The sequence below is a fragment of the Salvia hispanica genome, chromosome 6, assembly GCF_023119035.1.
Source record: "Salvia hispanica cultivar TCC Black 2014 chromosome 6, UniMelb_Shisp_WGS_1.0, whole genome shotgun sequence".
NCBI classification, from domain to species: Eukaryota; Viridiplantae; Streptophyta; class Magnoliopsida; order Lamiales; family Lamiaceae; genus Salvia; species Salvia hispanica.
The window spans coordinates 7,634,541-7,650,587 of NC_062970.1; the positions used below are offsets into that span (position 1 = coordinate 7,634,541).

Genomic DNA, 16,047 nt, shown 5'->3' on the forward strand with positions numbered 1-16,047 from the left:
TAGTCATTAAGTATTGACTATTATTATTAAGGAAATAGGAATATTTATACATATATATATAATGCATATTTACCGATTAATTAGCGATTCAAGTACAGAATCATATGGTTGGGATTTCAAAGAATTAATTCCATTAGATGTGATTCAATTAGTCGGCTATATTGGTAAAAAGATATTGCTCCCATTAATCATTTTAAAATAGCCACTTTGATGGAAAGCGCTTTTAGGGTTTTATAATTAGGGTTTGTCCTCTCTCTGCCTATATATAAGTGTGGTGATCCCATCAAATCACACACATTATAGAGAACACACATAAACGAGGGAAAGAGAGAGAAACAAATCCTTGGAGTTGGAGCTGCGCTACTACGCCAAAGAAAGTCCGAGGAAATTCTCTCAGTCTTCCCCAATCGCTTCCGCTATGGATCGTGAAGGTAAGTTTTCGATCCTATTAAGTTTATGGTTCATACGTGAAATACATGATGTTCGAAGATCTTGCTTTATTTATATTCAATTATGTATTCTTGAATATATGATGATAAATAATGTCCAACATCGAATACACTAGAAAATAATAATAAATATATTATTTCAATAATTATTTTTTAAAAAGTATATACTTTAAATAGTTTATTTTCTAGTAATTTATTTTTTTTAAGTTATCTTTAATTTTAAAACTAATCTTATTGATATTTATCAATAATTTTACAAAAAAATAAATAAATAAAAAATATGATGAAATTAGCATTAATAAAATGAACATATAATTATAATTACTCTTAATTAATCTATAACTATCACTTTTAAGAGTAGGCCCAATTATTTAGCCCATTTCATAGAATTAGAATTTAGAACACTTCTTCTTCTCCATCGCTCCTTTCCACAGCGGCAACACCTCCCTCTTCCTCTCCATCTCTTTGTTATTCTCATCTATCTCTCTCTTTTATTTCAAAGGATGAAGAATTTCGGTGGAGATCTGTCTCTTGGCTTCAAGGTGGAGCTTCGTTGGGTCGAAGGTGGAGTTGCGCCGGATCTCGAAAGTCCTTTAATGGAGTTTCCGACAGCTCTAGGCGGATGACGGTGGGGTCGGTCGACCCCAGCCGACCCCACCTGGGTCCATCAGTGCCTTGAGTTGTTAGAAACGCTGAATTCCAGAGATTTAATATATTCAACTTACTAAAATGAATTGCCGCCCAAAATTATGAGCATAGCATTAGTTCACGCGATGAACGAAAATAAAATATCATACACCAATCTTTATTAACATTAGTTTATTTGATATATAGATCAAAAGTTAATAATTCCTTCCATTCCCTTAAAACTTTTTCATAAAGAAATCTACAAAATAAAACTCTAACAACCCATTGGAGCCATATTAAAACTCTATACTTTAACATATTAAAATCTCGAGGAGCCATCTTTGATCGCCATATTTTATTCAATGTGTCTTCTTCATGATCTAATGTCCCTTTCTTCAACCTCTATATATACTTCAAAATTCATTACTCATTTCATCACTTTCAAACCATGGCCTCTCTCCTTTGTTCCACTCTCTTCCTCTCACTCATCATCTCCACCGTGGCCGCCCAAAACAGCCTCATTCTCCCCATCCGCAAAGACCCCAAAACCTCCCAACACATCACCACATTCCGAATGGGGAGCAACCGCGCCGCCATCAACGCCGTCGTCGACCTCGGCGGCCCCTTCCTCTGGTTCTCCTGCAATGACTACTCTTCCGCCACCTACGCTCCCATCCCCTGCGGCTCCGCCAAATGCGAAGCCGCCAAGGGCATCGGCTGCGTCAGCTGCAACCTCCCCCCGCGCCCCGGCTGCACCAACGACACCTGCGGCGCTTCCCCTTACAACCCTTTCCAAGACGTTCTCGTCACCGAAGGCTACGCTCTTGACACTTTCTACCCAAAAAGCGGCGCCGCGCTGCCGGATTTTTCCTTCTCCTGTATGGATAAGGAATACCTCGCCGGCCTCGCCGCCGGCGCCACCGGCATGCTAGGCCTAGCTAAAACTCAAATCTCTCTCCATAAACAAGCTTCGGCGAAGCTTAAACTGGCGGACACTTTCTCTCTCTGCCTCCCTTCCTCCGGCGCCGGGAAATTGGCAATTGGAATTAAACCTAAATCGGTTAAATCGACGCCGTTGATTGTCAATCCGGTTAGTACTTATCCGATCTACACGACCGGGGACGCATCGGATGAGTATTTCATAGAGGTGAAAGCGATCGCCGTCGCCGGAGCTCGTCTCAATTTGAAGGATTCCTACTTCTCCATTGACAAAAACGGAGTCGGCGGCACCAAAATCAGCACGTTGCAGAATTTCACGGCGGTGCATAACTCGATTTACAAGCCGCTGGCGAGGGCGTTTGCGAAGGCGGCGTCGGATATGAGGATCAAGAGCGCGGCGGCGGTGGCGCCGTTCAGGGCGTGCTTCAGATCGGATTCGATCGCGAGGACGGCGGCGGGGCCGGCGGTGCCGGAGATTGAATTGGTTTTGGGGGGGAAGGATGCGACGACGTGGACGATTAGGGGGGCGAATGTGGTGGTGGAGATTGATGAGAAGACGACGTGCCTTGGATTCGTGGACGGGGGATCGAGTCCGAGGACGTCGGTGGTGATCGGAGCGCATCAGTTGGAGGAGAATTTGGTGGAGTTTGATCTGGTTTCGTCGCGCCTTCGTTTCAGTGAAAATCTTTTGCTGATGAACACCTCCTGTTCTAAGATTTGATTCATCAATTTCGTTGTGTTTTATTACTGCTGTATTGTTGTGGTGAATTTCAAATAAATGTGTTATGGATTAAGAAAAATTTATTTGCTCCATTTAACTGAATCAATATAATTTCCTAAAGTACTACTGAAAAAAAATAGATGGCTGGGGGTGGGACGGAGGGAATAGTTATTATAAACAACTTGAATTACTATTAATTTTAGGGATGGACCTTTAATATTATGGAATTTTTAGAAAGTTGGTCTTTCCCAAATAATATCATGATGCGGATTTTTTTAGTAATTTTTCGACAACAACTTTGAGAGCTTTCAAGTTTATCAATCTTTGATGATAGTTTTTTTTTAAGCACACCATCCAAAATTATTAAATCCATTAATATAGCCAAAGTTTATTAAGTGGTGAGAAATAACAAACTCGGATAAAGTGTATGATATTATTTGACAATTTGAAAGTTTATTTCTAACAATTATAAATCTATAGAATTAATGAGTTATTTCATCATATTCACATGGCTGTATTCCCAAAAAAGTTTAATAATGCAACTGCGATATATTTAAAATATATAGTAGTAGAAAATTTGATGGTGTAGTGGTAAAATGATAATCTTTTTGGTGAATAATGTATCAATGTTTGATTCTTGTTTGTGCGTTTAATTTCTTTTCTATTTTTTTGATTTAAGCTTTTTTTGGTTGCTGCACTTCTATTTGGTATGTGACGACGGAAAACATGAACAAAATGTTCACTTTTAATTTTACACAATAACCCGAGTTTTTAATTTTCATATATAGCATCCCAGAAATTTCCATCATGCATGGGACATTCGAGAAAAATGTCATACATAGTATAATCAATCACTTTTTAAAGTGACGAGATTGACTAAAATATGATCAAATTTAATGATATTTTTTCAATAATCTGTTTTTTCATTTATTTTTTGTGTTTTTCCTTTAAATTTTTCTTTTGCTTTTTCTTCTTGTTGCATTTTCATTCTGTTTTCTGTTCTTTTCAAATGTTATACTCCCTGTATTAAATTTTTTATTACCATTTGAATTTAATTAGAATATCTTTGGATCGAGAATACCTGATAAAACAAAGATAAAAACAAATAAATCAAAGTTTGATACCGACAATTTTCATCCTCTATTCTCACTTCAGTCATACGGTTGAAACAGCCATGAATTCAATTATTTTGGAATTGAAGTTCATTGTATTTTTCTTTGTCGAATATGCACGTGTTGTCCATTCGTCTTCAAAGAAACAAAGAGGCAGTTCATGTATCACAGCTCAATTTTAATGAAAAGTACGTAGTAAAATTTAAGCTTTACATAAATGTGAAAGTGAAATGAAACCAAACTCATTGGCTAAACTTTTATTCCCATATCCCACATCTATCTATATATAGAAAGTAGGAGTATTAAATTTGACACCATAGACACTGTGTAATACACACGCGGATCACAACAAACTTAGAAACATAAATAAAAATTAAAAAGAAGCAGGTAGTCTACTTAAATGCGGGAGCAGCTCTTGTTATGAACCAAAAGAGAAGAAGTAAACCTAAGCTGCGAAGCCGCCACATCAAATTCCAAGTAATTCTCCTCCAACTGATGCGCTCCGATCACCACCGACGTCGTCGGCCTCGACCCCGCATCCACGAACGCTAGGCACATCGTCTTCCGATCAACCTCCACCATCGCATTCGCCCCCGAAATCCTCCAATAAACATCCTTCCCCGGCAGAACCAGATCGATCGCCGGCACCTCCGGCCCCGCACCCGTCCTCTTCACCGTCTCCGCGCTGTAGCACGCCCTGAACGGCCCCACCGCCGCCACGCTCCTCATCTTCATATCCGACGCCGCCTTATCAAACGCCCGCGCCACCGGCTTGTAGATCGACGTGTGCATTGCGGTGTAGTTTTGCAAGCTGCTGATCTTCGTCCCGCCCACGCGATCCCCATTGATATCGAAATACGACTCCTTCACCTCCACCGCCTCCCCCGCGACCCTGATCGACCTCACGTCGATGAAATACTCCTGCGAGAGGTCGTTGTCAGAGAAAAACGGCTGATTGCTCACCGGTTTATTCACGATCAACGGCGTCGTTTTGATTAAACCGGAGATGTCGGATTTCGTCGGCGCTCCGCCTCCGACGGTCAGTTTCCCGATCCCGGACGACGGCGGGCAGATCGAGAAGCGGTCGGGGAGTTTCATCTTCTCGGCGACCACTTTATGGAAGGCGATGTCGAAGCGGCCGAGGCCGACCATGCCGGAGGCGGGGGCGGCGAGGCCTTCTACGAAGTCGTTGGGGACACAGGAGAAGATGAAGTCGGGGAGCACGACGTGGTCCTTGGAGGAGAGGGTGTCCTCGTACAGGCCGTAGGAGGTGATGTAGAAGAGGAAAGGGTTGGAGGAGGCCGTGCCGCACGTGTTGTTGCTGCAGCCGGGCCGGGCGGGGCCGTTGCAGCCGCTGCAGCCGATTCCCTTTGCGGCCTCGCATTTGGCCGAGTCGCAGGGGATGGGGGCGTACGTGGTGGAGGTGTAGTTGTCGCAGGTGATCCAGAGGTGTTGGCCGCTGAGGTGGATGACCGCGTTGATGGTGGTGGGGTTGCTGCCCATTTGGAGCGTCGTGTAGAATTGGGACGTCTTGGCGTCCCTCCGGAGGGGGAGGACTAGGCCGGTCTGGGCATGGCTAGTCCCGATCAGAACGAGAACGAGCAAAATAGAGTAGCTGAAAGAAAAAGAATCCATAGAGATAGTTGTTTTTTGTGGTGATGGTAAAATAGGATTGTATGGTGAGTATTTATAGGTTTTTAAGAATGGCAATATAGCAATAGTCTGTGTTCAAAGTCGGTGTCTTGATTGATGGCTGCATTGATTAAATTAGGATATGGTTTTGCTTTGCTGGATTAGTGTGATCCAAGCAGATTCGTATAGTGGTATTATGGCAAGTTTGGATGGTCAAACTTGGTGTCATATCATATTTTAAGATATACATGACCCACTTACACGTTTCTGGAATAAAGTCAATAATGATTATGTGGTTTTAAGCTTAACTTAACTTAGTTCGATTTGTGTAAAGAAATTTTTTAAAAAGTTGACCACCTAATTGCAGTTCAATTTTTTCAAACAAACTTAACTCATTATGAAAACGATTGGCCGAGGAAGGGCCCGCTCGTGGAGGGACAATCCCCTCTCCATCACTTGACGGATTGAGATCCCCTGCTGTGCAAAATGTCAAAGCAGAGGATGCTGTGCATATCCACACCATCCATTATTAGAATGATAAAAAATAATACAAGTATGTAAAATTATTCAAAGGTGTGGATGTGCACAGCATCCCCTGCTGTGGCATTTTGTACCGCAGGGGATCCCAATCCATCACTTGACCGAGTAACCAACCGGGGTTGGATGCTTCCAACACATCCCGTTTCTATCTCGCCCCCGGGAATGTAACAAGCCTTGTGCATGCTCTTAAGAGATTTATTACTTTGTGAGATACGTTATCTTGTTTCTAAATATTAATTAATGTTTTGATTATAGTTAAGTGAAGTTAGTTCAGACAAATATTACATTCATTTCCGGTAAGGTACGTGTAGTTAAAAAATTAAAATGAAAAACATGAAATTATCATATAGAGGTGTGATAATGACGCGACGGTGTTTGGTATTCATACGCGGCATCCGGCAATGTATCGACTTTGACCGATATTTCTAGAATTTTAGGAGTAATTATTGTAAGTTTATTACTTGGTTATGTCAATTGTCAATGTCAAAATACCCCATTATTTTGAAACAGCCCATAATATATTCCGATTACGTTAAGGTCATGTGTACCCTTTTACAAATTTTGTCACACTTTGACTGAACACAGATTTTAAGAAAAGTAATGGAAAGTGAGTTGAAAAAATTAATGGAGGGTGAATCCTACTTTTTATACAGTATATTAATTATAAAATGTGAGTGAGAATGAGTTAGAAGAATATAAGGTCCACTACCAGAAATACTTAAAAATGAAATATAAATTTTTTTGTGGGACAGGCATAAATAGATTTATGTGATAAAATTTAAAGGGCGGAGAGAGTATTTCTATATTTTATGTTCCGCTGAGCATATCCACGTGCTTATGCCTTACATGTAATCAGATAAATCTAAATACTACTTTAAAATTCATTTCTCAGTGAAAGCACCAGATGATACGATGAGACTCGTATCCGCGGCGAAACGGGATCGCCGGAAGGGTTTCGCCACGTTAGGGTTGGCGGTTGCTTGTGCGAAAAGGAAATAAAGTTTAGGAATTTCTGTTGTATTGATTTCATAAGATTTCAATGTACAGAGTTCCTATTTTTACTAAGGACCCTAGGTTTGGTTTGACTCGATCATTTAGGAAAAGAATCAACAAGAAAACCCGAAACGGAGCTTATAAATTGCTCGACTCAAAAGTTCAAAATAAAGTAGTCCAAAAATAATATAAAACAATAATTAAAGCTATAAAACTACTAATAATAAACTTAACGCGAAACATAGTCCGCGAACCAAGCTGGCCTCTTTCTCTGTTTCTGCGGCCGTCCCGGCTCGTTCGTCTCGCCGTCGCTGCTCTGCTCTGGCCCCGACTATTCATGCTCAATCGGCGGATCATCCCGTGGTGTTGGAACCTCCGTTGGACGAGGAGTTACACTCCGTTGCAGGGGAACGCAACGCATGAATATAGATGATGTTAGGCTGGAAGCTGCGGTAGAAACTAAGGAAAGATAACTCTTAATCTTGTAGAGACCGCACTTACCACCACATTTAAATCTGAATACAAATACTTCTTTGGAACGAGGGATGGATTGTGCTTTTGGGGCATCCAGGTTCCAGATATCTCTCTGTCGGGCATTAATATTTGGCTCTTGCACGACAAAGTTGGTGTCTCTTATATTTTTGAGATTTCATACTAACAAAAAAATAAAAATTGATAGTACTAGAATTTTAAGTACTCCGAATAATTTATCGTTCACAATTTACTCATTGAATCCGTTCACATTTTGGCAAAATATTATCACTAATACATACTCCTAATTAATAAAAATACACATGACGTTAGTTTTCGGGTAAATAAGTGACAGGTCATTTCTAATCAATTATATCAAACTCAAACCCCTAAACCCAAACTCAAACTAAAAAATATTTCATATTCATTTAATTATCAGTTTTTTATACCTTTTCAATTATATCAATTATATCTAGGTATTTCATGTAAACTACACATTAAACTGACAATACTTTATCAATATTTTTTTATAAATTAAATAATAGTAAAATTTGCTTATTAAAATATGGGGTGCATTACATTGCTAACTATTTAAATTGCTAACTCTGCTAACTCATCAATGTTGTGTTTTAAAAATGTCAATACGGTGACATTAAAATGTCAACACATAATATCAACACATTATATTGAAGTTCAACAAAATTATGTGTTAGACATTTTAATGTCATCGTGTTGACATTTTTAATACACTGCGTTGATGCGTTGATGAGTTAGCAAGTTAGCAACTTAAGAAAGTTAGCAATTGATCACACCCCTTAAAATATAGTACTATAATTTTTACAAAACTTTAAAAATTAAAACACATTTAACATACTACAATCATATAAATTCAATATACATTAGTGGGGTCTCTATAAATTTATATGTCAAAGAATTATTAGTGGGACATCTTGACCAATTAAATTTATTTTTTCATCTCTACGGTTACGCCTCAGTCCGAAGCAGTCTCCATCTTCTTCATTGTTCAATTTTTTCTCCACCTAATTCTCTAGCAGGAAACCATTTTCTTCATCGTCCAATTCTTCTGTATTGATGTCTCCATTTCATTTAGAGAGTACAAATCTTCAAGCAAATACAAATGTACAACATACCCTCTATTGCAATTTCATCCAACTTTTGTGTACATGAAATGTGCAAACGCATGTTGGAAATCTAAAATCATAACGAATTTGGAATGTGTTTGGAAGATGATTACAAATATTTTTCTGGTGCAAAATGGGTTTTACGTCTTCGTTGGAGATGGTCTTACTCACACTTAATAACATGGCTTTAATTACCCATAGATATAGACAAAAACATTATACATACATAAATAAACAATTAGATAAAACTTGTCGGTTGAATCTTGTGTTCTTCAATCTTTTCTCATCGGCATGAATTTGTTGCACTTTTTGATTCTCTTATGAATTTCTTGATGTTTGAAATTGTTCCCAAATGCACTCAATATATTTTAATTATACTCTTTATTTATTCAATTTTAATTGGGCAACGTAAGTTTTAATTCGACCGAAATTCTTAAACTTTGAGAAATGACCGAAATAAGTTTTCACCTATTTTATTTGTTAATGTGAGATAACATAATTCAACCAAAATTTGTGATTATCGTCAAATTAAAGAGAATATTGCATTATCTTCTTATATAAGACATTATCTTGTAGTACTATAATTTTCTTTTTTGATTTCAAGGAAATGAAACTAAATGGATGCAATATAAAAATGTATGAGCAGTTGTTTCGTTGATACAGTGTGCTGATATGTGAGTGATGTATGTTGGTCAAAACTGATGGCCCAAATAAAGAAAGTGGATAATTGGATATGCTCATATTCTTGTGCATATCATAGCATCTTCCTAATTTCCCACTCACGCATTTTATATTAGTACACAAATTATCAACTCATTCAATCACATGGCTTATCTGTGCCCGTTTAGAATGGGCTGCGCCTGCACGGACTAATAATTCACAATAAAGAATAAACAATAGTTTAAACTTTTAGCCACAACTCCTCCTAGATAGTACTATGTCACTGAAAAAAATAGACATATTGAATAAAATGAGAAAATAGTAAAAGATGGATTGTAAAATTTATAGGATGTGGTACCTACTTTTTTTGTATTAATAATTTTATAATAAAATGTGAATACGAATATATTAGTGAAATATGAGATCTATTACCAAAAATGTAAAATGAAATGTAACAAGTTTTAAGGGACAAACCAAAATGGAAATATAACAAATTTTTGGAGATGAACCAAAATGAAAATATTTGATAAATTTTTAGGGACGGGCATATTTATCTTTCTTACTTCTATTCTATACATTCTCGTCAAAAATTAAAAATTCATGTGTTAGCTTAAGATATACTACTCTCTTTGTTTCATGGAAATATTAGGTTATCTGGGAATAATAAGAGTTTTAAGTGTAATTGATTAAGTAAGAAAGAAAAAGAATATGTAGTTGAATTAGTACAGTGGATTGCCATAAATAATACTCTATGCGTCTCATAATAATATGTATTCTTTTCTTTTTAGTCAGTCCCATAAAAATATGCATTTTTCAATTTTAGAAACTATTTTCTCTCTAGTGAAATGTGACTCATTCCGCATTGACAATGCTTCAATTACTTCTTTTCTCTATTTTTCTCCTATTTTATTTAATTTTGCACTAAAACTCATGTCTAACTCAAAGTGGATATTCTTTAGAGACGGAAGGAGTAAAGTAAACCAGAATTAAAAAAAGTTATCGCAAAAGAACATTAGGAAAGGGAATGAGATGAGGGAGGGTAAAATAGACAATTAAATGAATTGGCACGAGGAATTGGTGGCCTAATTGAAATTAGTATCACCAACAAGATGGCGACATCATATCCATAAATCTGTGTCACATTTTGAATAGCTACTTGAAATCCGTGATAATGGAAAACGTAGGAGTCTAGTCACCAAATTCTATGATAATACCAAAAAGGCTCTAGTTCTTATCCATACAACAATCAAAATATAAATTTAATAATTATATTCCTTCCATCTTAAATCCCACGACTAAACTGCGTCCCTTCGCCACAATCACAGATCTCAGAGCTCTCTCTCACACACACACACAAACTCACAATTCACAAACATGGCTTGCTCTATTCAATCTTTGCTATTGCTTCCTCTGATTCTACTAATTTCAGAAGCCGCCTCGCTTTCCCACACTCCTATGTTGCCAAAAGCTGCGATCTTTCCTGTTTCCAAAGACTCCTCAACTCTTCAGTATGTTGCTCGCGTTTTCATGGGCGAAACTCTTGATTCAGTCAATCTCGTGGTGGATCTAAACGGCCCTCTTGTTTGGATGGCCTCTGAGTCTCCGCAGCCCATCAAAAGCTGCTCGCTCAAGTGCTCCATGGCGAACTCGATTAGGGGCGGCGGAGCAGAGTACAACCCCAACTCCATGACTTGTACCTTGCTGGCAGAGAATACTATTTCAAGAATGTCTAAATCTGGATATCTGAGTGAGGACACGATGGCTATGGAGTTCTGGGATGGGATTCGGTCTTCTTCCTTTGCCAAGAGTGAGAAATTCTTGTTCTTATCTTCTCCCAATTTGTTGCTTAAGGGCTTAGCTCATGATGCTAGAGGCATGCTAGGGTTAGGAGATTCAAGAATCTCACTCCCATCACAATTCTCCACCACATTTGGATTCTTTGAGAGGAAATTCTCAGTGTGTTTATCCCCCAAAAAGGGTGCAGTTTTCCTAGGTGGGAACCCTTTTGAAACCCAAATCTCAAGCTCAATGATGTTCACTCCTCTAATCTCCAAGAAAAGTGAAGGCTATTACATTGATGTTGGTTCAATTAAGGTTTCTGGCAAGAAGCTCCCTTTGCATCAAAAGGGGAGTCTTGGTGCCAAAATTAGTACCACTGTTCCTTACACTACATTTGAGAGCAAGATTTATGCTGGATTTGTTGAGTCCTATGTTAGTGCTGCAGTGTCAATGAATTTGAGTAGAGTGCATTCTGTGGCTCCTTTTCAAGTGTGTTTTAGTTCAAAACATGTGGAGAATGTTCCAAGTATTGATCTTGTTCTGCAGAGTGAGTTGGTGAAGTGGAGGATTGATGGTGAGAATTCAATGGTGGTGGTGAGTGATGAAGTGATGTGTTTGGGATTCTTGGATGGTGGTGTGAATCCTAGGGATTCAATTGTGGTTGGTGGGTATCAGATTGAGGATCATCTGCTTGAGTTCAACATGGGAAACTCCATGCTTGGATTTGCTTCATTGTTGAAGGGAGAGAAGAAGTGTTCTGATTTTGAAGCAGCAGATAGGGAGAGCTTGTGATGCTTTTCTTGAGGAGAGGGAACTACTCATTTTTGGTTGAAATTCTCGATTTGATTTGTATAGTTGTGGGACTCTAGTTCTACTCTCATAAGCTTATAGTATATAGGTTTTTCTTATGTCTAACTTCAGTGATGTAACAAGTTTTCTGGATGTAGTATGAATATTAAGGCTATGGAGAAGAGGAATTTGTTTCAGTATTGCACATAGTATTTTACATGAATTGGGATCATAAGGTAGGGCTGTATTAACTAAACATCGCCACTGTATGAATTCATGTGCCAAAATAAAAACGTCTCATTTAGGCCCGGACAAATGGAGTATTTTATATAGAAAATATTGGAAACAATCCAACTCATCATAATATTGTTCATGACATTTGTAATCAATGAAATTCCAAAAAAAAATTCAGCGCTGAAACATATAGCAATAGACAACTGTATGCATTCAATTTTTCTTTCAGCTCATATATGTCTCGGTATTTTTTATTCGAGGGAACATCTTTTTTGGTCCACGAACTTTGCTAAAGTATCATTTTAGGTCCGTGAACTTTGAAAATATCATTTGACCATCAACTATGTGTTAATATCATTTGAAGTACTTTTTACTATTTCTAAGTTTTTCTGGACAAAAATACCCTCAATACCTTAAAAGGTATATATTCTTAATAAACTTATTACATACTCATATTTTTTTAAAATATTTTTACAATATATTTTTTACGAATTTTCTAAATATAATTTGACCTTCAATATTATCACTTAATTTTGTGACATGCAAGTAAAATATCCTTATTCAATATTTTATTATTAAAAAAAAGTTCTTTATTCAATTTTAAAATTCTTTAATATAAAACGTTTAAAGAAGCAATTTTACTTGCATGTCATAAAATTAAGTGATGGGGTAATATTGAATGTCAAATTATATTTAGAAAATTCGTCAAAAATATATTGTAAAGATATTTATAAAAAATATGAGTATATAATAAGTTTATTAAGAATATATATAACCTTTGGGGAATGTTATATTGCTAACTCAATACCTAATTGCTAACTACAACTAAATAATAGCCATTAGATATTCAAATTAAGGGCCTAGATCATCAACCAAGAAATATCAATACGATCAACAAAAAACGTCAATAAAACCATATAATTAATTCCATAAAATATTAATAGGGGTATTAATGTCAATTAACTACATGTTTAGTTATAACTAACTTTTAAAAGAAATCCCACAAATTTAAATACATATATCAAATTCAAGATAATTTTATAAGGATTCCAACGATATCATATATGCATATGTTCCGACGTCAAAATTTGAAAAAAAAAATTGAAAAATTTTCAATTTTTTCGTAAAGCAGAAATGTCAACATACTATATAAAATATGTCAATATAATACATGTAGAATGTCAATATAAGCAATGGGTTAACATTCTTAAAGCATCGTGTTGACATTATCAAAGCATTGTGTTGATATTTCCGAAACACTATATTGACATTTTCATTTAAAACCCTAATTTGGCGTTTTTTTTTAATCTTTTTTATTTTATTAATAAAAACGAAAATTACACGTGGCAAATTGTAGACCACACGTTTTCTAAAATCCTATGGCCTTAAATTAGTTGTAGTTAGCAATTAAATGATGAGTTAGCAATTGATCACTCCCTATAACCTTTAAGGTATTGAGGGTATTTTCGTCTTGAAAAACTTAGAAATAGTAAAAAAAAAAAAGTACTTCAAATGATATTAATCAATAGTTGATGGACCTCAAATGATATTTTCAAAACTCACGAACCTAAAATGATACTTTGGCAAAGTTCATGAACCAAAAAAGATGTTCCCTCTTTTTATTTAAGCAAAATTACAAAACCATTTCTATTTTTCTTTTCTCATCTCCTGATCTCTCGAACTCTTCCACAAAATATTCTATACTTGCAAGAGTTTTTAGATACATATCATTCCCAGTTTTTGGCATCCAAATAAAAAATACTCCCTCCGTCCCACAAAGATAGTCCCACTTTGACCTGACACGAGTTTTAAGAAATGTAATAAAAAGTGAGTTGAAAAAGTTGGTGGGATGTGGGGCCTACTTTTAAAGTACTAGTTTTATAATAAAATGTGAGTAGGGATGAGTTGGTGGAATATGAGCTCCACTACCAAAAATGATAAAAGTGAAATGGGACAAACTTTGTGGGACGGACGGAAATAGAAAAATGGGACAATCTTTGTGGGACGGAGGGAGTATAAAGGCTCAAAATGGCTATTTAGGAAAATTATGAAAGTAAGGTCAAATTTAATACTCCCTCCGTCCATAAAAGATGTCACACTTTCCTTTTTAGTTTATCCCATAAAAGATGTCACATTTCTCTTTTTGGAAAAAATTATCTCTCACGTGAATATAAAAATTATATTTTCTCTCTTCATTTAACACACAAAATAAAACTTCATAAATATCGTGCCGTCCCACAAAAGATGTCATCTTTTATTTGACGGAGGGAGTACTAGCTATGGAAAATTATGCACACAAACACTAATTAAAGTTCAAATTTCACAAAGTTTCAAGTATGATTAAGAATAAACAAGCAAATCACAACTTGTGTCACATTTTATTAAACTTTTCAATTCGTTTAATCAAATGGAGTAACGTCATAGTGGTTGCAGATTATCCAAAAATGGTCTTCCCCTCCTTATAAAATCCATGTGGCTGGAGTTAGTCGGCAATCCATGGATCTCAATAAAGTCAAATGTTGACTCTTCAACGATTTCGGCTATGACTTTAGCAAACTAATTGAGCTCAACTACACTCAAATTCTCATAGTCTAAAGTCAATAAATATCAATATTATCACCACAAATATAAAGTTTTCCCATACATTGAGACGTATAAACCGAGTACATATAAACACATTTTCATTCGGCTTCCACTTATCCATTGAACAACATCATAAACAATCAACTCATGTTAACCATGAACATGATAAATCTTTTCCTTTTCTCCCTACTCTCAATCACCTCAGCTCAACCCCTCCCTACATTACTCACACCCCTCAACAAGGACCCCATCACCTCTCTCTACACCATACTCCTCAACTCCATCGACCCTTACGTCATCGACATCGCAGCTCCCTTCTCATGGCGCCGCTGCCCCTCTGGCCCCCACCCCACAGTGGCTTGCTTCACCGCGGAATGCACCCAAGCTCAATACCTACCCTCACCATGCCCCTTGCCTCCAGCCTCATCAACAACCCCATGCAAATGTATGGTAACCCCTAGAAACCCCATAACCCAATCTTGTGCATTTGCTCACCTCACTTACACCAACATAACTGATCATGGGGCCCATATTTTCTTGAAAGATATATTCCTATCATGTGCTCCAAAGCCCCTCTTTGAGTCTCTCCCCAAAGGAGTAGTAGGCCTAGCAAGCCTCTCTCTCGCCCCGCTTTCTCTCCAAAACCAATTCTCCGACCGGCTTCCTCAGCTTACCCGAACATTCGCAATGTGTTTGCCGAGCACGAGTTCAAGAAATGGGGCTATTTATTTCGGCAATGCAACTACTCACAGTCTCTTATCGTACACCCCGCTTCTCACCAACCCTAAAACTGCGGATTACGCAGTTGGGATCAAGGGTTTATCGGTAGGTAAACACTCAGTTATTGCGATGTCTCCATTTGAAGGGATTAGGCTAAGCACGGTTGTGCTTTACACTACTCTAGCGGCCGATGTTTATGCGAGATTTGTGGAGCGTTTTGAAGAGGGGATGAAGGGTGTGCCTAAGATGAAGAGTGTGCCGCCATTTACGACGTGTTACAAAGCTAGTGCGGTCGGTTTTGGCCGTGTGCCGCGGATTGATTTGGAATTTGATGGTGGCAAGAATTGGACGATTTTTGGGGCGAATTCGATGAAGCGAGTCGGTGGAGATACGGCATGTCTTGCGTTCTTGAATGGCGGAGAGAAGGCGGCGCTCAAGATCGTGATCGGGGCGTTTCAGATGGAGGATTATTTGTTGGTGTTTGATAGTGAACGATCGAGGTTTGGGTTTAGTTCCTCTTTGTTGTCCGAGGGGATGTCATGTAGCAACTTTAACTTTACTACTTAGGTTGATTTGTTTGATTTCAAATCAATGAAAAGATTGAGGGAAGTCTCAATAGATAAATAAAAACTAAGTTCATGATTTATCATACAATT

The 16,047-nt window shown here is 37.5% G+C and overlaps 4 protein-coding genes across 4 annotated transcripts; 3 read left to right on the top strand and 1 right to left on the bottom strand.

Moving 5' to 3' along the window:
* The first annotated feature begins 1,524 nt into the window (after positions 1-1,524).
* Positions 1,525-2,828, top strand: LOC125191924 (probable aspartic proteinase GIP2). Its single transcript, XM_048089360.1, has one exon. The coding sequence runs from the start codon at positions 1,525-1,527 to the stop codon at positions 2,734-2,736; it is 1,212 nt and encodes a 403-aa protein (XP_047945317.1). The 3' UTR covers positions 2,737-2,828.
* Positions 2,829-4,074: 1,246 nt separating this feature from the next.
* On the bottom strand, positions 4,075-5,516 carry LOC125196549 (probable aspartic proteinase GIP2). The gene has a single exon (XM_048095112.1). It carries the CDS (start codon positions 5,481-5,483, stop codon positions 4,245-4,247), a length of 1,239 nt encoding a protein of 412 aa, XP_047951069.1. The 5' UTR covers positions 5,484-5,516; the 3' UTR covers positions 4,075-4,244.
* Positions 5,517-10,570: 5,054 nt separating this feature from the next.
* On the top strand, positions 10,571-12,051 carry LOC125196539 (probable aspartic proteinase GIP2). Its single transcript, XM_048095101.1, has one exon. The coding sequence runs from the start codon at positions 10,661-10,663 to the stop codon at positions 11,855-11,857; it is 1,197 nt and encodes a 398-aa protein (XP_047951058.1). The 5' UTR covers positions 10,571-10,660; the 3' UTR covers positions 11,858-12,051.
* Positions 12,052-14,761: 2,710 nt separating this feature from the next.
* LOC125194595 (chitinase CLP-like) lies at positions 14,762-16,040 on the top strand (the record flags this gene model as incomplete). The annotated part of the gene is made up of 1 exon (XM_048092850.1): positions 14,762-16,040. A coding segment is annotated over one exon (1,197 nt), but the record flags the coding sequence as incomplete, so codon positions are not given.
* Positions 16,041-16,047: the final 7 nt, after the last annotated feature.

Excerpts from the sequence above, each read along its gene's own strand:
- LOC125191924 (XM_048089360.1), top strand. The coding sequence starts at position 1,525 with ATGGCCTCTCTCCTTTGTTCCACTCTCTTCCTCTCACTCATCATCTCC.
- LOC125196549 (XM_048095112.1), bottom strand. The coding sequence starts at position 5,483 with ATGGATTCTTTTTCTTTCAGCTACTCTATTTTGCTCGTTCTCGTTCTG.
- LOC125196539 (XM_048095101.1), top strand. The coding sequence starts at position 10,661 with ATGGCTTGCTCTATTCAATCTTTGCTATTGCTTCCTCTGATTCTACTA.